Genomic DNA, 19,292 nt, shown 5'->3' on the forward strand with positions numbered 1-19,292 from the left:
TCGTCGCCGTCTCCCCACGACCGCCCTGGAGGCCCGCCGCCGCGCGCTGATAAGTATGAAACAGGCAAGGAAAGGAGACGAGAACAAACAAACCTTTAAGAGGGCGATAAGTGCACCAACACAGAGCCTTGTGCCGAGGGAGAAGATCTTCCAGCCCTTTTGCCTCGAGACGACAGTATGAGACTGGAGTTCTCACCAGGAACAAAACACATACTAAGAAATTCACACGGTATAAGGAACCCTCTACTGCTTATGTCAAGAACTGTTCCCCAATTGACGTAGTTTGCTCTAGCATAGCTGTTGTTCTTGTTTTTAGATTCAGCTACTCTGAATAAAAGTGCCTAAGGAGCACGGGCTATGGTGAGCCCGTAGTGGACTTAACTGGCACAGTTGCGGGCCTTTACGTTCTGTCTCTCTAGCATGGCTGTTGTTGTTGTTATAGATTCAGCTACTCGGAACAAGTTCCAAATAGCACGGGCTATGGTGAGCCCGTAACTTACCTGGCACAGGAGCGGGGGAAGTAGCACGGGCTATGGTGAGCCAGTAGTGGACTTACCTGGCACAGGAGCAGGTCTACCATGGCGTCATCTTACATATTTATAGGGAGAAGTCATGAAACACTAATCGACGACCTCCTCAAGGGTCAGGTGGGAGACATCCCTCTCACCAAGCCAACCATGACAGCGCTAGTAGAATCCGCAAGTATAAGGAGTATCTTGTCACTAATTACCCCAACACTTTCCCTCTGCCCATTGTTGAAAACCTGCCGAGAGTATAAAAAACTCAGCGCATCACCGAGAATTTTACGGGCTATTATTCATGCCTGTGCCACCTCTTGTGGTGGCTTAATCTTCATCACTCAGCCAACCGAGTGATCATCATATGGAACGGTGAGCAGATGATCCATCACCAACATTCAGGTTTCCTATATTGTCCACTTAGTGCTTTATGCCACTGGGTGTCCGGAGCAGTAATGTTCTTCAATTGCCAGCAAAATGGACATATGAAACGGTATCATGCATCATCGCTGTGTTCTGGCCCCACAACCTAGCAAGTTGCTCTCGAAAATGACACGAGTTAAGCAAGGAAACAAATGACGGGGAGGCTAACAAAACTCCAATGAAATGCACAAGATAGGGCGAGGAGGGTGTTAATGCTCGGCATAGTGGTTGGAGCCGAGGACCACGCAAACACTCACTGGGCTCAAGCTCAGCTGGGACTGGCCCCACCTGCTCAGTGCAGCCCGCTGCAAGAACACCAGCTGGGCCCGACACGACGCTTAATTGATGAGATGACCGTGACGACAACCCCTCCCCACAGTGGTGCCACAGTGGTGCTACAGCACCACTGTGGGACGGCGGCCACACTAACAGGAGGAAACCAGTTACTACCAGTCTCCCTCGAGATAACATCGCTGAATATGAAACGAGAATGCAAATGACGGAAAACTATTTCAAGAAAATGAGTGAAAAAAAATACAAAATATTGACAGCACTTTCCGGGAGAATCTTGAGCAACTTACGGGAAATGTTTCAGAAAAAGTTTCCAATGATTACAATTATTTTGTGATTACTTAAGGCGCCAGATGCACGCCCTCGCCCCTTCTCCTGTCAGTAAAAGCATGTTGTTGTTGTTTTAGATTCAGCTACTTAGAACAAAAGTTCCAAAGCAGCACGGGTTATGATGAGCCCGTACTGGACTTACCTGGCACAGGAGCGGGGCTGTAACTGATGGGCCAGTAAAAGCTGTTCCGCCGGACTTAAAGACTAAGCCACCCGTGCAGGCCAGGAGTTGGACTTGGTTGTCAGAGGATATTGGAGACGCATGCCGTATAGGAGCATTTTATAGGTCATGGGAGCTCGTCCCCCATTACCACCCCCTGGCTATGACAACCCCTTGAAATACTACAAATACAAATAATCCCCATCAGAACCTAAACACCTAACCTAACCAGTGTCTAAATATGCACAATATTCTAATAAATCATAATATTCATTTATATTTGAGAAAAGTTTTGTTTTGAATGAACAGAATATTAATAAAATTGATGAAGGCGTCTTTGGGGTCGACCGCTGGATAGAATAGACTTGGTCTGAGGACGGGTTGGCCAGAGTGTATTCATACCCATTTGGCTTTTATCGACGTCTCCCCCACCAAGGCCGAATTACTGACCCCGCCCAGGAGCAACCCCCTAACAAACTGACTAACTCCCGAGTACCTACTCACTGCTAGGTGAAAGGAAATGTGCTCAACCATTTCTGCCCCGCCCGGGATTGCTAGTGCTAGTTTTATTTTGTTTAAGATGTTGAAAACCTTGGTGTATTATTGTAATCAGGTTGCTTATAGGCATCCAAAGTTATAATCAACTCTGTTCAAAGCAGATCCTTTAGTTAATTCAGCACTTCTGTACTGCACTCGGAGACCAACATGAGATGGAATCCACGTGAAATGGACCCTGTACCATCTTCAGTAATTACCCTGTTATCAGTGATTTCAGACCAAATGGTATGAGGTACATTGAGCGCTGCAATTACTTCACACACTCAGGAATATTGGAAGATATTCTTGTGCTGTACCAAGAGTTTGCTAGTGGAGACTAATAGATCAGTCTTACATTTCATGTTCTCTCCTGATTCCAAGTATGACTGACCGTCCTGTGAGATGGGGATGTTGGATGAGCTTGTAGCTGCTTTTTGATCTACCACTGTATAATCCTTCATATAGAATAGGGTAGCAGCACATTGCTGTGTATACCTAAGCTTGTTAATAACAAAAAAAAATATAATAATAATTTTGTCATCTTTGTGTCTAGCTGCGGACACGAACATGTTACAATCGTGTCTTAAAAGAGTGAGCGCATTTTACGGATGACGTAGAATCACTTGCAATTATAAATCAATAATTAATTACAGTAATTTTTTTTTTTTTTTTTTTTTTTTTTTTTTTTGAGATATATACAAGAGTTGTTACATTCTTGTACAGCCACTAGTACGCGTAGCGTTTCGGGCAAGTCCTTAATCCTATAGTCCCTGGAATACGATCCCCTGCCGCGAAGAATCGTTTTTCATCCAAGTACACATTTTACTGTTGCGTTAAACAGGCTACAGTTTTTAGACATGTATGCATTGGAGTGCAAGATGTATAGCACATATGTGGCTGCATTGTGGAGAGGGTCAGTAGTTCGTCACAGCTTATTATATACTCAGGCTTCCTATCCCGACAAAACGAATTACTTTAGACCCATGGAACTGCCTACTCGCCGAAGCTGTAATTAAAATTGCAAAGACAACACATTCTTCACTTCAACCTGCAGTTAGAAAATAGTCCTTAGGAACAATCGGGTAACATTTGACAATCAGCCGGCTTTCTGTTCCCGTTAGGGCCACAAAAGAGGTAATATGTGATTGTTCAGGTAATTCCTATAATGAAGGTTATCCAATATGGCCGCCGATTCCGCAACAAAATTCCGTTTTCTCTACATTGTAGCTCTGTTTTACCCTCAGCTGTGACAGCTGATTCTTTCATAGACTCGTTTTGATTACGTCAAACTCATAATATATTGAAATAACTACTTTTTACAAATTGTCAGTATATGATATACTTCGCGCAGTATACATGAAACAGAATCCATATTTTGCTTGGAAAAATATGAATGAAAAAGCTATATTTAAGTAAACTGGGCCACAACTTTGTGTCTGCAGCTAGTAAGCGAACTTACAAACTTTGTTTTGTGTGTGTTGGCAATTTACAGCAGGGCGGTCGTGGGGACTCTTGGTGCTTCAACAAATATTTTGCAAAAATCGTGAAAGATGTGGTCAATATTTTCCCGTGACCCAGCGAGCAACTTTCCCTACGAAGTTGGAGAAGAAATCGTGTGTGATGATAACAGAACAGTGTGGAAGCTTCACCGAGGAAAGAAACGGGTGATTGTTTACAAACACATTTGAAATGACTTTGTATATACATTTTAACATATTCTTAATGTGTGTGTATGTCAGCATTTGACCTAAATTATATGTAGCATGTAGAAAATGTGGCCACCAGTGGTATATTCATAAGAGATTTTTTTTTTTAATTTAGGATTTTGACGTGCTATATAGTCAATTATTTATATAAAAATAATAATATATTTACAAGAAGGTACAATGGGTTGGTGAGGTTACATTAGAGGGATATTTTTATATTCTTGCAAAGCCACTAACATGCATAACGTTTCGGGCAGACTTAATTATAATGTTTCGCATTACTTGTGTATTGTGTAGCCCAGAGGTCACAGGAAGGGTCAGCTTTGTAAGGGCATTTAAGGCATTCTGACATGGAAGAGTTGTCCCTTGCCAGTTGCTGCAAGCTGTACTTTTTTTTTTTTAGTGGATTATCCTCTGTTAGGTCAGGTTACATTTGCCATGTTTGACCTGGGGGTGACTTAAGCCAGACTAGATGCCCCAACTAACTATGTGCCGTTTGACACTTGACAATGCCAGATAAGTATGTCTAAAGTGCATACTTTGTGAAATAAGCAGAGAAAAAAGTAATACTGTATAATTTAGCACTGCTTAAAACCCTCTACCCTTTCCTAGGCCTAGCATGCGTCTCAAAATGATGTAAGAAACAGCCAGAAACTGCTGCCTTCTTGTTAAGGGAAGACAGGTACTGTGCGTGTTCAAATCACAGAACCTGATCAACTGATCTACATTGTTCTTACACTGATATTGTTTTGTAAATATCATCCAAGTTAGAGATGAGTATGTCTCGTCGAGACGAGAAAATATAGTACATTATGTGTGTGATCTGAATCTAGCAAACTAGAAATGACATTAGACATTATTTCACTTATTGAAGACTTGCAATGATGAGTGAACTAATGTGATTGATGAACACTTTCTAGTGGAGGACTAAAGAATTAAAAAAGTTAAATTCTTGGAGTGATGCATCAAGTAATAATTATGCTATGCACACGCCATAGATCACTAAAAACTTTAAATGACCAGGCCAAGATCAACCCCTCCCTCCCCTCCTCCCCCCCCAAAAAAAAAAAAAAATATATATATATATATATATATATATATATATATATATATATATATATATATATATATATATATATATATATATATATATATATATATATATATATATATATATATAGTATATTTATAAATATAAATAATTTTTCATAATTTCTACAGCAAAATGGAGAGGAAGTAAGTGTGTTCATATGTGATATAAGAGATGGCAATACATCGTACTTGGATGTGGCAAAGGCAGCCGTCAAGAAACTTAAAACACTTCGTCATCCCTGCATCCTAACCTACATTGATAGTTTAGAGGTATGTGTTTTTATCTTTAATGAATTACAGTATATTTTCTCTCTTTAACACAGTACTTAAACAAAGAAGGCTTAACATTGCACCACTTAAGCTTTATTATAGTACCAGTATGTGGAACTGTGTTATATCAGGTCTTCAGTTGTAAATATCAAGTCGTCTTTATAAAAATATCAGGTACTCTTTGTAGTAATATCTAGACTTTCTTTAATAATATCAAGCAGCCTTCATTAGAATATCAAGCTTTCTTTGTAATAATATCAAACCTTCTTTGTAATAATATCAATCCTTTATGTAATAATATCAGGTACTCTGATATAATAGATCACAATTATAGTATCAAGCATCTTGTGGTATATCATTAGGCCCTTTCTTAAAATACCAGCCATCTGCTATAATATCAAGTCAGTATTGATATAAATTCCTCAAATTCTTTGTATGTTTTCTGATAGTGGGAGATTAAAATAACTATGCCAATTTGTTATTAAATACTGTATGGACATAAAATATTTTTATTTCAGCTGATAGGATACATATATCTAACTTAATATGATACAACAGCTTTCATTTAATGCCTTTTTTCAAGTGTATTTGACGAGTATAAAATAATTTAAAAAAGCACATTAAAATAGGTGTTTTAAAAGTAAAAAAATTGGCCAAGAATAGACATAGTGTAGATCAGTGGTATTCAGTTAGCAGCAAGTGTGCCAAATCTCACCCTTGAGTCATTTTGAATTGTCCTGGTATTGCTGTTAATATTCATATTTACTTAATGCTATATTTAACCTATTTACGGCCATGCCTTGGGAGGAGGTAGGGTTAGGAAATTCTTTTGAGGGTGCCTCTACCCCCCTCATCTCTCCTTTTCCTTGGATTCAGATGTAGTTTTGGGCATCATCCCAAGTCTGTCTATTCTTGGGGAGGAGAGTTCCAGGAGTTAGGGGTATGTAGCTAGACAATGGGTACTATTTGACCCATGTTGGACAAATGTGTGTCATATGCCTGTGGAATGTCTTGCCATCTGGAAACTGGTGCTAGGATGTCTGGAGACATTGATATGCAACAAAACTCGAGATGATGCATTCATTGCGATGAAACTCGACAAAGACTGCAGAAAATACTGTACCTGATAAGCTGGTCAGGGATGACAATGGGATCGGATATTTGCATTTGTCCAATAGTAAATAAAAAAAAGGCATGCGAGAAATATTATAAGGTATACATGGCACTCGTGGACTTGGAGCATGCATGTGATATAAGAGAGGGACTGCACGATGTTGATGAAATGTTGTTGGATGCGGCAAAAAGTCTTCTCTTATAAATTAGATCAAGTGAAGGAGAAAATATCAAAATGTAACTGATTTAATAAATATGTCGGTAATACATATATGCTAGGGGAGGGGGACCCGTATGTATGCCCCGTCCCCAGGAAGCCTGGCCTTGGGACAAGGCCGTGGGAACGTTGAGCCCCAAAATCATCGCAAGGTTAAGAAAGGTTGTGTAGTGCATTTTGGATTGGATCGTGAGGGAAGTGTCAAGGTTAGAATTTTAGAGGACACAAACTTAATGTATGATAGAAATAAAAGGAGTATATAAGATGTGTTGAATACAGATGATGCCATTCTTCTCGCACATTATGATAAATGTATATGTAGATTACTTTAAGTAATTTTTTATATTTGAGGGATGACTGTCAAAGCAAATGTGGACCAAAGTATAATATGGCAAGAAAGTGTTGGCTGTGTGTGGGGTGAGGACAAGACATGGAGGGAACAAGGCTATCTTGAGGTTATCTTGAAGCTAAGTGGAAGTAGCTCATACATGACAACTCATAAGAAGGGCTTTACATCTAGCTTCTTAAAAGTGTTGGATATGATGATGAGGATAATTTGTTGGTGTACATTGATGTTTGTTGTTCTTGTTGCTATTGAATGTCAAGGTACTTTATGTTGAATATCTTAAACAAATAATTTAATGTATTGTTTTCCTGTATTTTTGGCAAATGCCTTCCAACCTCATACAAATAAAGATGAGATAATGATAAATATTGTAATTTTAAATTTGCTCAGTTATTCTCTTCTTATGTTTGAATTTGTTTATTTTCCTACAAGAGTGACAAGTTGGTGTACCTAGTAACCGAGCCTGTAACACCCTTGTTAACGTGGTTGAATGACGACTCTCTTACGGCGGCACATCGAGCCACAGCTGTTTCGTGGGGGCTCCTACAGGTCACTGTGAGTTTACACTTCTCTTGTTGCTAAGTGGTCAAATATATTTTTATTTTGGGCATCGTTTTTATAATTAAGCTCTTAGTGATGCCATTCTGCTTCCTTGCAGTGATACTTCATTGCATAGTTATGAAGTCAGTTATTGTGGAAGAATCTGGTCAGAGGGATTGGCTACAGTATCTGAAAATAAGGATATACTGTAATGACAGGAGAGGCTAAATATTTGTAATGTCTGATGCTTATTTCATGATGGGAAATATGCTGGTTGATGGGTAAACAGATTTTATAGTTAGTACCATCGTGTATGTGTGTATAATTATTGTAATATGTGCTTCAATCATGTGATATACTATTTGTGTTATTTGTATGTTAGAATATTTGTACATTTATTCACAGAAAGGACTGAGCTTCTTAAACAATGATGGAAATTTGATTCACTACAATGTATGTGCCAGTAGTGTATTCGTTACTCGTGCTGGAGAGTGGAAGTTAGGTGGCGTGGAGTATTCCAGCAGCGACTCATCCACGTTTCCTTTAAAAGTTATCCCAAAATTAGATGTGTACAACTCGCCAGAAAAGATTGATTCGTCTAAAATCTCCAGTAAAACTAAATGGTGAGGACTTACTCAAAGTTTTTTATACATGATATCCCTCCTTTCTCCTCTCTCTACCCAAGCACTTGTATAACATTATGTACTATGCAAAATGTCATCCAGAAGTCATATACAGTATACTTGCATATTATTGGCACTGCTTCATATATATATTCTCTTTGTAATTTTCCATAACCCTTCCATTGCATTACACAGCTGGGGTTGATCTTTCTAATTATCCATAAACTGTGTGACACAATTGGGAAAGTTTTTTAGTACCACATAAGATTTAAAACATCTACAAGAACATGGGGCTCACCTCTGCTTTCTCAGGCTTCCAGTAAACATGTCATCATGGAAAAAAATTGTGGACACCTCTCCTGGGTGTGAGGGCGTCAGTAGTGAGAGGTTGACCGTGAGTAGTGCATGCAGTAGTAGCAGCTCATAGCACTGCCATGCAGCTCTTGCCTACATCTTAACTAAATAATGATGGAATAAATAAGTAACTGAAATTATTTAGCAATGATAGTGTAGTAAAAGATCCCTGTGATTGATAACTATCTTGAGTTATCTTGAGATGATTTTGGGGCTTAGTGTCCCTGCGGCCCGGTCCTCGACCAGGCCTTCACCCCCAGAAACCAGCCCGTGACAGCTGACTAACTCCCAGGTATCTATTTATTTCTAGGTATCAGGGTGAAAGAAACTCTGCCCATTGTTTCTCGCCGGCGCCTGTGATCGAACCCGGGACCACAGGATCATGTGTCTAGTGTTCTGTCCGCTATGTACAAAGCTCAGATATTAGTGAACCCACACTGGTTATGATGTCCACAGCACAAAGCAGATATCCACACACACGGTCACAGTTTGGTGTATCTACTCCTCATGAAATGGCACCTCATGTTCCTTTAGAAAATAAACTTATGGAAAATGGTTCATATTCAGGATTTAGTGACCAGGAATCTAATAATAATAATAATAGCAGTGTTGTGGCTTGAATTAGCAATGTGTGCAGTTTACTTGGAGGGATTTTCCTGTGTCAGATGCCATCTGCAGCTGACTAACATGTGGCACTATGTTCTGCTTAGGTTACGAAATGACTACATGTAACGTGATGGTTCATTATGGTGCATACAAATTGAAATAGTTACATATAACATTTGTATACAGTGTAATAACAGAAAATGCAGTATGTTTTATGGTTCAAAGAATACAATATTATGCACATATTAGTGGCACAAATGTATCTGTGCATACCTTTGTTCTACATGTTCTGTGATATAAATAATGCTATTGATTGCCCATTGTATCATTGCACTCGAGAAAATAATGTTACCAGTACTGTAAAGAAAAAAAGGGAAAAAGAAGTCAGTGACATTGAAATAAATATATAAAAATATCATCATGGCAACTCCCATTCAGTGCCTAGTCAGGAATGACCACCATTGAAAAATTGCTCCATTAATGCTTGTGAATTGTGATTTCAAGATTTCTTCACTGAAGTGGCCAAAATAAGACACACAAATGTTTTTTCTGTGGGGAGCCCCTTCGGCTCCTGGAGCTATTGGACTAATATGCGATACATCAGACCAGGGCATTAATCAATGGAGTTCAGCCTACCGGAGACCATAAGCCAGAACCTGGCCCCCTCAGAGAGGCTCAGGGAGCAATGGCCTCTGAAAAACCTCCCCCTGTGGTTGAAGGTTTCTCTTATGTTATCGATTGGGATTAGGCACCAAGAAAGGTAGGCATAACAAAACAGACCCACATGGTTAGAAGAACATGTTACCCCCTCAATGTTCATGAAGACATTGAGTGACGGAGCTGGAAGATGCCATGGAGCCAAACCCCGAAAAGCCTTGAAACCCTGACACATGATAGGAGTCCTTGGAGCATCTAAGGTTCATGTTCAGAAGGGAAAATGTTACTAGGACTAATTTTCTAGTTTTTGCAGCTTCTTCCACTTGCTGAATTTTCTTGAGATTTTGATTCAGTATATCTCCCAGGTTTTTTCTTAAAGAGAGCAGGGCAAGACTTTTAAATAAGTATTTTTGGAATGTTTATATAATTTATTTTTTCCAGGGCAGCAGATGTGTGGGGACTTGGCTGTCTTATATGGGAAGTATTTAATGGGTATCTCGATCAATCCATATCTCTCAGAAATACTAGTAAGGTTAGTACATAATTGAATTATTCTCCCCAAAAATATATAATTTTAACCCATCCTCCTGTTTAGATAGTACTGTACCTATTGTGATGTTCGTCAATAGTCACGAATCTGTACTGTACATACTGTACTTAACTTTTAGACTAGACTATTTTGATTAGTAAGGAATTATTTTAAAATAAAAGAAAATTAAAAACAAACTTAAATATTCCTAGCGATATATTCCAGAGATCTTTTACTGCTAGAATCCACTCAGTAAAACATCTAAACTACTGGGACCGACTAAAGAGCCTAAATCTGTATTCCCTTGAGCGCAGGTGGGAGAGATACATAGTAATCTATACGTGGAAAATAATTAAATAAATAAATAAATAAATAGATATGTTTATTCAGGAAAGGTACATACATACAAGTGATGTTACATTAATGGATCGATATATAGATAGAGCTAGTACATACAATGCCTAAAGCCACTATTGAGGGGCTGGTCCCAAACCTGCACACAGAAAGAACATCACATGAGACCAGAAGACATGGCAGGATGTGCAGAATACCCCCGTTGAAAAGCAGAGGTGAGCAGGTACTCTGAGAGACAACTCTATCAACATCAGAGGCCTGAGACTGTTCAACACTCTTCCACTACACATAAGGGGCATAACTGGCAGACCCCTCACAGTGTTAAAAAGAGAACTTGACAAACACCTCCAAAGGATACCTGATCAAACAGGCTGTGACTCATACGTCAGGCTGCAAGCAGCCGAGTCCAACAGCCTGGTTGATCAGTCCAGCAACCAGGAGGCCTGGTCGACGACCGGGCCGCGGGGACGCTAAGCCCCGGAAGCACCTCAAGGTAACCTCAAGGTAGCCCAAGTATAACACACACATGTACTATATTATGCCTCAGATATTGTGTATTAGGCCTAGGAAGGTTAGGTTTGTTTAGTATTGCAATATAAGTAAAAAATAGTTTTCCAATTTGTCCAACTCAATTGTTCAGTTCAGATTTCTACTTTCTAATTTTGTTGTAAGTCGGTATATATACTATGGTTACTCATCCTACCAAAATAGGAGGATGGGCTGAAATATTGAACTTTGTTTTTCAGATATATCTAATTCTTTTGCTCTCAAAAGTGCATTTTTAGTGTCTAAGGAGGAACTGTAACATGCAGTTAGACAGCCACTTTGTGGTACTTGCTTTGTGGGGATCTTTTCAAATACTGTACTCCTCACAGGGTCATAATGGTATAAGGAAATACTGGAGGATAGCATCTTCCTGGAATGATCACTAGAAGGTCCAAATCATATAAACCCAAACCTCTTCCATGTCCTCCTTAACTAACTAGAAACCATCTGGCCAGCCTTCAATCTATCTTAGCTACCATCAAATGGTAGTTTAAATTAATGAGTTTTGGTGGATATAAACAGGAACTGCTTCATATGGCTAAATATGCTTTATGCACTATCCTTTATTCTTATGTTCTTATTTTTCTTGGCTGTTTGTGGAGATAGCTGAGTCATCTATTTCCCTTTTCTCCATTGTTTCTTTGAAATATCCCTGAAATTAGATGTACCGGGTCTGGGGACTTGTTTTGCATTTGCTTGCTCACATCCATTTCCTTCTCAGGTATTTGGAGAAAGTTGTTGGCTCTATCCTGGGGTGTTCTCCTCTGGGGAAGGAGGTGCACTAGAGCATTAGGATGTCAGAGGTTGATTCCGGGTTATCCTTTGTCCCTCAATTGTGTTTGGGACCGGGGCCCAAAGGATTTGATGCTCCGGATGCAAAAGATTTGAGTTGTTTTTGTTGTCCATCTCAATTCGATACATTTTGGCAGGTCCCCATCTATCCAATGATTAGGTTTGAGTGGGTCTGTGTGGGGCTCTTTTGTACCACTTTCAGGTTCTGCTGGTGTGGCTGAAGGTGGCACATGAAATCTTCACAAGATTGTCTTGAATTGTCCGAGTCATTTTTGATGGGAAATATGAGATCTACCCTACCACAACAACTAGCTGGTTTGGGCTAAGTGGTAGTTGGCTTGCCTGCTCATCAGGGTTCAGGTTTTTCCCAGTTGAAACAGTTTAGGTTTTTTGTGAACTGGAGAAAGTTGTCATGGGTGTTTTGAATTTAGACAGTTGTGCCTGAGCAGCCTCGCTTCTTTTCCCGACGGTGTCTGTTACGGTGGAGCATTCCTCTGTGTTGGATTTTGTGGGATGCCCTCCTCTCCTGTTACACTTTTAAGAATAGATTAGGTTGCCTGTTCTTTGGATATTAATCCCTCTGAGCTGGTTTTTACTGAAGATTCTGTATTGATTTTTTGATGGGTATTGTTTCTCTGCAGTCAGGCGTGTTGGGTGTGGAGTCCAGCGGGTTGTAATGGATTTTGCTTTGACATTTTCCTCTTCAGGATTTGTAGAGTTTAGTTCCGTAGTATCCTCGACCTCCTCCACTCCAGTTATTTACCGTTGATCGGCAGTGTTGGGGGTGGTACTATATTGTTTTGAATAAGATTTTTTGTTTGGAATAAGATATTTATTGCCACTAAATTTTATTTTAATTTTATTAATGGCTTTTTATTCAGATACCCAAGTCATTAGTAACGACATACACCCGACTTGTTGGGGCCAATCCTGCTGCCCGGCCGAACCCACGAGATGTTGTCAGTAATCTTCATCAGCCCGGGCAATTTTTCCACAACGATCTCATAGAGACTTTACTGTTCCTGGAAGAAATACAAATCAAGGATGCCAATGAAAAACACAGGTATGTTTTGGTAAGCCTACTTTACTGTTCATACATATGTACATGTGCAGTTAAACATTTAACCAAAATGATACAGTTGATTGATGTAATATATTGAGTGTTCATCATATCTATCTGGTAGACTAGATGTACTGTATTTCACATCTAGTTTTGAAAATAATGATTCTGATAGGTACTTTTTAAACTGTACTGTAGTGTAAATTTTTTAAGATAGTATATTGTAGACTTGTACAAGTCATTATCTTAAAGGGCTTACTTTTACAAACTAAAATAAATCAAACTTTTACTAACTGAAATATTGTCTAGGTAAATGTTTTGTTTTATACAGGTTTGCTTGGCAATGCAGGTCATCTGTAGCAACTCTGAGAATCAAAATTAAACAGTTGATAATTTTACTTAGGCAGATTTCCTTAAATATTAATTTTTTTACTTAAATTCTGGATTTCCAAGCTTGTAAAATTTGTCAAATTCGCTAATACTCATTCTAGTTGAAAAGGATTGATAAATTGTTTAAAGCCAGTCTAGTTTATTATTATTTTATTAAAAACTTTATTTCTGAGCATAGGCAATACTCCACTACCCCTGGGACATTTTGAATACGAGCCTGATCTAGTGTGACTTAATCATTATCCAAAACTGGAAATCTTTTCTAAATGCCTGTGTTAAGCCCTAGTGGAGGAAAGGGAATTTCTTTAGACACTGAAAAATTCTCAGACCTACCCTGAATGACCACCAGAAAGTATATTCTTGTACACCAAAGGTGCTCCTTCCAGCAATACTGTACTGGAAATCAGAGAAACCACAAAATGTTACTTATAATGACCAGTAACTAGTTGGTTACCTGGCCACCAGTTACCAGTGAGATTTAACAGTGCAGAAGTTGAAAACATTGGACATAACCGTACTGAAGCTGACTTGTGAGTCATAAATACTCAAACACAACCAAAGTAAGACAAAAATGAGTGACACTTAGTGGGTCAGACAGAGGTTTAGGGGCCTGTGCAGGGATCTCCCTGAAAAACACAAAATAAAAAAAACACTGTCAAGTATGCAGAAGCTGCTAGCAATCCAATCTTACTTCTTGGAGAGTTTTTCCTGTGAGTAGGGACCTGTTAGTGGCTGGTCATTCATCCTGAAATGATTTTGTCTTGTGTGCAATTGACCTGTACAGTACTTTAGTTAATGCTTCATGTGTGTATTCACTATCAGTGCTGGTCTCTTGATCTTGAGTGAACTAATGCAGGCAGTTTTGTTTTCTGTGCCATTCTGATAGTGCATTCATCAGGGATTTCTCCTCTTGAATGAGCCTTTCCTCTCAAAAGTACCCAGGAATCTGGTTCTATGATTAGGTGTATGCGCTCCATGTAAACTTTACAGGTTCCATTCTGTTTCAGCATCATTTGTGTATGTTCATGATTTGTATATCTCTCATCTCTCTCTTATAAGTGCTGTGGGACTTTTTTATTTTCCTGGCATTAAGAGATGGTATTATTCCTACCTGTACTACCACTCATTGGGATCTCGAAACCTCTATGCCAGTTCAACTTTGACTGCATCCTATATTTGATGGACTGAGTCTGTAGTGTTGAATTGTTTCTTTCCACTTTTAAGCTTGTGATTTGTTTCAGGATATTTCCCTTAGCATGGAAAAAATGTCATGGTATTGATTTCTTCAAGCTTGGGAGAGGGGGGAAGGAAGAGTTTGTCCCTTGAAGACCTCTTTATTCATCTTTTGAGCTGTTTAATGTGCTTTTAACCTTCATCATGCTATTCAAAGGCATTGATCTCCAAGGTCTGTGAAATATCACATCATTTTGGAAAATGGTGATATTTTCTGGGGGGAGCCCCTTCAGCTCCCTATAGCTATCCAGGCTGATATGTATATCATTAGACTTTAGCATTAGTCAGAGTGGATGGAGTTCTAGGCCTACCGGGGACCTCGAGCCAGAACCTGGCCCCCATCAGAGAAGCACAAGGAGCAATGGCCTATAGAAATGCACATGGGATTTGGAACATTCTATGTCTTCCATCCACTGGGCCAGGCACCCAGAAAGGTAAGCGCCTCAAAACAAACCCCTATTCTGGTTAAAATGACTAAAATAGACAAACGAGTGGACAGAACTCCCCAATGAAAACGAGCAGACAAGCATGACGTCACACGAGCTGTGCTGCATGTCTGTGCAGCTCCCCCCTTTCCTGGGAGGGGGAAGGGGGAGCCTCAGACCCACCGCGCTGGCGATCAACTTCGATCCCACCCTTCAGTTCTCGGCTGATGTTGGGGAGGTTCCCTGCCTGGATTTTCTAACCCTCGGAACGGGGCTTTCTGTTACAAGGAGTGGGGTTTTCCCTTTCCCCCTCCCCTCTGTGTATGAGTTGGATTTGGGTTCGGCTCCTCTCTGGGTTCGATTCCAGGTTTGGTTCATCCTTCCCCAGGTTCGTCGATGGCAGACATAGATTGCTCCAAACCCAATGTGCATTTGTATAGGCCATTGCTCCTCGTGCCACTCTGAGAGGTGGGGTGGGTGGGGGGGGTCCAGGTTCTGGCTTGTAGTCCCCTGTTGGCTTACAACTCCATGCACACTGACTGATGCCAAAGTCTAATGATATACAATACATATCAACCTGGATAGCTCTGGGGAGCCTCCGGGTCTCGCCCAGAAAATGGTGTTTCATTACATTCAACACTGGTTTTTTAAGTATATTGGCACTGTTGGATACTAATAAAGCCTTTAGTGTCATAAGCAATTAGATTTTAAGAATACAGTTTATTTTATTCAGAAATATAAAAGATTTTTGCTCATTTATATCATTAGAAATCTTTAAAGAGGAAAGAATAACATGGTATAGGAAAGAAATATTATTAAAGTACTGGAAAGTGGCAGTCATAGCAAGCATTATGCAATTTAAGATTGTTTGGCATCTAAATGGTACAGTAAGTTGTATCATGTTTCATCTTCTAGATTCTTTTCCGAGTTGACGCCCAAGCTGGATAACATTCCCGAGTATGTTGCCAAGAATAAAGTTCTGCCTGCTCTGCTAGCTGCCCATGAGTTCTCCAATGTGGGGTCTGTTGTGCTTAGTCCTCTTTTTAAGGTAAGGATCCAATATTGTGTAGTAAATATTATAGGACCTGTTGGGCTTGGTCGTCCATAAAAGTATTGTCATGAGGGAACAATGTGGTATGACCGGAGTTGCTGAATTAAAATATACAACAGTACTGTTTTACAGTATGCAGCTGTACAGTGCCTGTAAAATACTTTATATAACTTTGAGAAAGGTATTCTCTTTGCTTATCAGTCATAACCTTTGAGTGTCACTCAAGACCCTGAGTTAGGGTTTGACTCAGTCAACCCTGACTCCAAAAATGATATAGTAGTACATATAGCAACAGTTGATAAACATACAAAATTGAACTGTTGTACCCACACACAAAAAAATCACATTTTGTACTTTTGGAATACTGCAAATGGTAAGTTTAAAACTAGAACAGTAACTATAGAACCTATCTGAATTTGTTCTAGACATAATTAAGCAATTCTAGGCATAATATATGTAATCTTAAGCCTAATTTAGTACATATGTGCTATACAAGGCTTAGGAAGTTTAAGCTTGAATGTTGTCTTCTTTCTTATGTTCTCTGTGAAATTTATTGTACAAAGCTTTTTTTTTTTATATATACTGTATATAGCAACCCCTAGTTGCTATAAGTACTATCCTTATTGGGTAAGTGATTGTTTACTGTACATTTCTCCCTTTTAATAGATTGGCAAGTTGCTCAGTGAAGCAGAATATCAGCAGAGCATTCTTCCGTGTGTAGTTAAACTGTTTTCATCAAGTGATCGAGCAACTCGACTGAAGCTCCTACAGCAGATTGAATTCCTTGTAGAGCACATGAATCTCTCAACAGTTAATGACCAAGTCTTCCCTCAGCTGGCCACGGGGTTTTTGGACACTAATCCAACTATTCGAGAACACACAGTGAAGGTTAGTACAGTGTGTGAAGATGGTTAGCAACTGACCCAAGCCTTAAGATATTACCAAATCATTTTTAAGACACATTTTCATGAGAACTCATTTATTTGAAGACATTTACTTAAAATTTTCTTGATCACTGTTGAAATTTAATACTGGTGGTAGTTTAATTATGAGATTAATTTTCAGTGTACTGTGGCCTCTGACCTAAATTTGACTGTGGTACAGTAAAGATGTACCAGCTTTACAGATTTACAGATGTTTTGGCTCTTTTGGTTGCGAGTCTTAACTTTCCTTCACCTTATGCCTCACTGGGCTTCTTTCATTTTCTTCACCTGCTGGTCCATGCATTTCCTTTCTGCACCCTAGGATATTTTGTATTATATATTTGTCCTGTTTTCCTGGGGTCTCTTGGGGTGCTAGAGCAAACTCTCTCTCTCCCTTCTGTGTTATTTTTAAGAGCAGTTTTGTAGAGTTCTTGAGATTTGTTTCGGACAAATTTCACCTACATAGCCTAACTTCGGGGATTGAGGTTGGATCAGTTTCTTTGGCAGCGACCACTCAGTGACTTTAAATGTTATATGGACTGAATATGGGTTATATGGACTATATATGGGTGGACTGAAAAAAACATGCCTCATCCTTTCATTTATTGACAACAAAAACCACACTCACAAGTATTAGTTCCAGGTATTAACATAAGGTAATTGAAAACCAATGAACATCAACATATGAACCTAAGTAATATTTAATACTACAAATCACACTCAATCCTAACACCAGGGGGCACATGTTGGCTTGGAGAAGGTTTGAATGTAGTGAAATAATCTTCTGTGGGTCTTTTCGAACTGGATTGAAAATTATGTCCCTGAGGGAGCAGGAGCTAATATATGGGAGAAAGCTGATGACCAGCTCACTCAATGCCTTACTTTTTTATATTTTGTTTCAAGATTTTTTGCCATAGAATTCCAGTCTTGTAAATATGTTAACTTGCTTCTGTCACCCTCCCCTTCCTCTCCCCCAAGTTTTTTCTTAAATATTTTATATTTTTTCCAGTATAGTTTATTGGAATGTTGTTATGACCGGAATGAATCTTCTTTAGAATCTCAACTTCCAGTGGACTCAAGCTCAGTTCTTCTGTATTGTTATGAAATATTATATGAGCTGTTTCAGCTATAGAGGTACAGTAATATTTTGAAGAATAAAATTATTACTTTATAGAGTTTTTGTGAAAACTGGAAGAAAGTCATATAGCATTTATAGATTGGCAAATACTTGCAAATATGTTTGTTGAGATGGGCTGCTTGGCCAATGTATGTGTGTGTGTGTGTGTGTGTGTGTGTGTGTGTGTGTGTGTGTGTGTGTGTGTGTGTGTGTGTGTGTGTGTGTGTGTGTGTGTGTGTGTAATTACCTAAGTGTGGTTACAGGATGAGAGCTACGCTCGTGTGTGTGTGTAAAGTGAGAGTAAAGCTGGTAAAACGAAGAATTAAGAAGAGATTCGTATAGGAAGTGCGGGGTATAGCAGGGCATGTCCACCCATCTGGCTGGACAGCGCTTCGGATTTGTAGTCCTGAGGTTCCAGATTCGATCCCCGGTGGAGGCGGAGACAAATGGGCAAAATGTTTCTTTCACCCTGATGTACCTGTTACCTGGCAGTAAATAGGTACCTGGGAGTTAGACAGCTGCCACGGGCTGCTTCCTGGGGGGGTGTAACAAAAAGGAGGCCTGGTTGAGGACAGGGCCGCAGGGACACTAAGCCCCGAAATCATCTCAAGATAACTTCAAGCTATATGTTGCATTTGACTCTTAAGAGGTTTGTACTGTACTCTTTGCATATAATTGTCATTGAATTTACCATGAGATCTTACTAAAGACTAATAATTGAGGTACTGTATAAAAGGATTTTTGAACAGATCGAAAGGAGATGAAATATTGGAGTACCGTACAGTACATTTGTGAAATTGCAAACTGCAAAAATATGTAATAAGAGTATCAAGTTGTAAATAAATTTAATTTAAAAGACAATAAATAGGGCATTTGTGTCTTATGTAAAAGGATTGAAATGATGCCCTGAAAGTAGTTACAGAGGATTTATCAGAAATCTTACAAATTGTTATGTTAGGAATATTGGGGAGTTGTGGGAACATTTGAGAGTTGAGAGGCAAGCAGTTAACAATTCCTCAGAAGAGAGCGATGAGGGTTAAAGTTGATGTGAGGCACAATCTGTTGGAGAACATAGTACATCCAACTGTA

General features: G+C 39.3%; 1 protein-coding gene across 3 annotated transcripts in view; it reads left to right on the forward strand.

The window, feature by feature from the left end:
- The first annotated feature begins 3,529 nt into the window (after positions 1-3,529).
- Positions 3,530-19,292, forward strand: part of yata (N-terminal kinase-like protein yata) — a 49,130-nt gene continuing 33,367 nt past the window's right edge. For 2 of the 3 annotated variants that reach the window (XR_011226089.1, XM_045728587.2), the window contains exons 1-8: positions 3,533-3,923; positions 5,187-5,327; positions 7,436-7,558; positions 7,949-8,166; positions 10,225-10,315; positions 12,886-13,067; positions 16,028-16,160; positions 16,830-17,051. Coding sequence is in view for 2 of the 3 variants with exons in the window: in XM_045728587.2 (XP_045584543.1) it covers positions 3,810-3,923; positions 5,187-5,327; positions 7,436-7,558; positions 7,949-8,166; positions 10,225-10,315; positions 12,886-13,067; positions 16,028-16,160; positions 16,830-17,051 (1,224 nt within the window). In the remaining variant the exon portion in view is untranslated. Of the gene's footprint in view, positions 3,924-5,186; positions 5,328-7,435; positions 7,559-7,948; positions 8,167-10,224; positions 10,316-12,885; positions 13,068-16,027; positions 16,161-16,829; positions 17,052-19,292 lie in introns of all 3 variants that reach the window. The other variant, XM_045728588.2, reaches the window with a different exon arrangement.

The sequence above is a fragment of the Procambarus clarkii genome, chromosome 93 (genome assembly GCF_040958095.1).
Source record: "Procambarus clarkii isolate CNS0578487 chromosome 93, FALCON_Pclarkii_2.0, whole genome shotgun sequence".
Classification (NCBI taxonomy): Eukaryota; Metazoa; Arthropoda; class Malacostraca; order Decapoda; family Cambaridae; genus Procambarus; species Procambarus clarkii.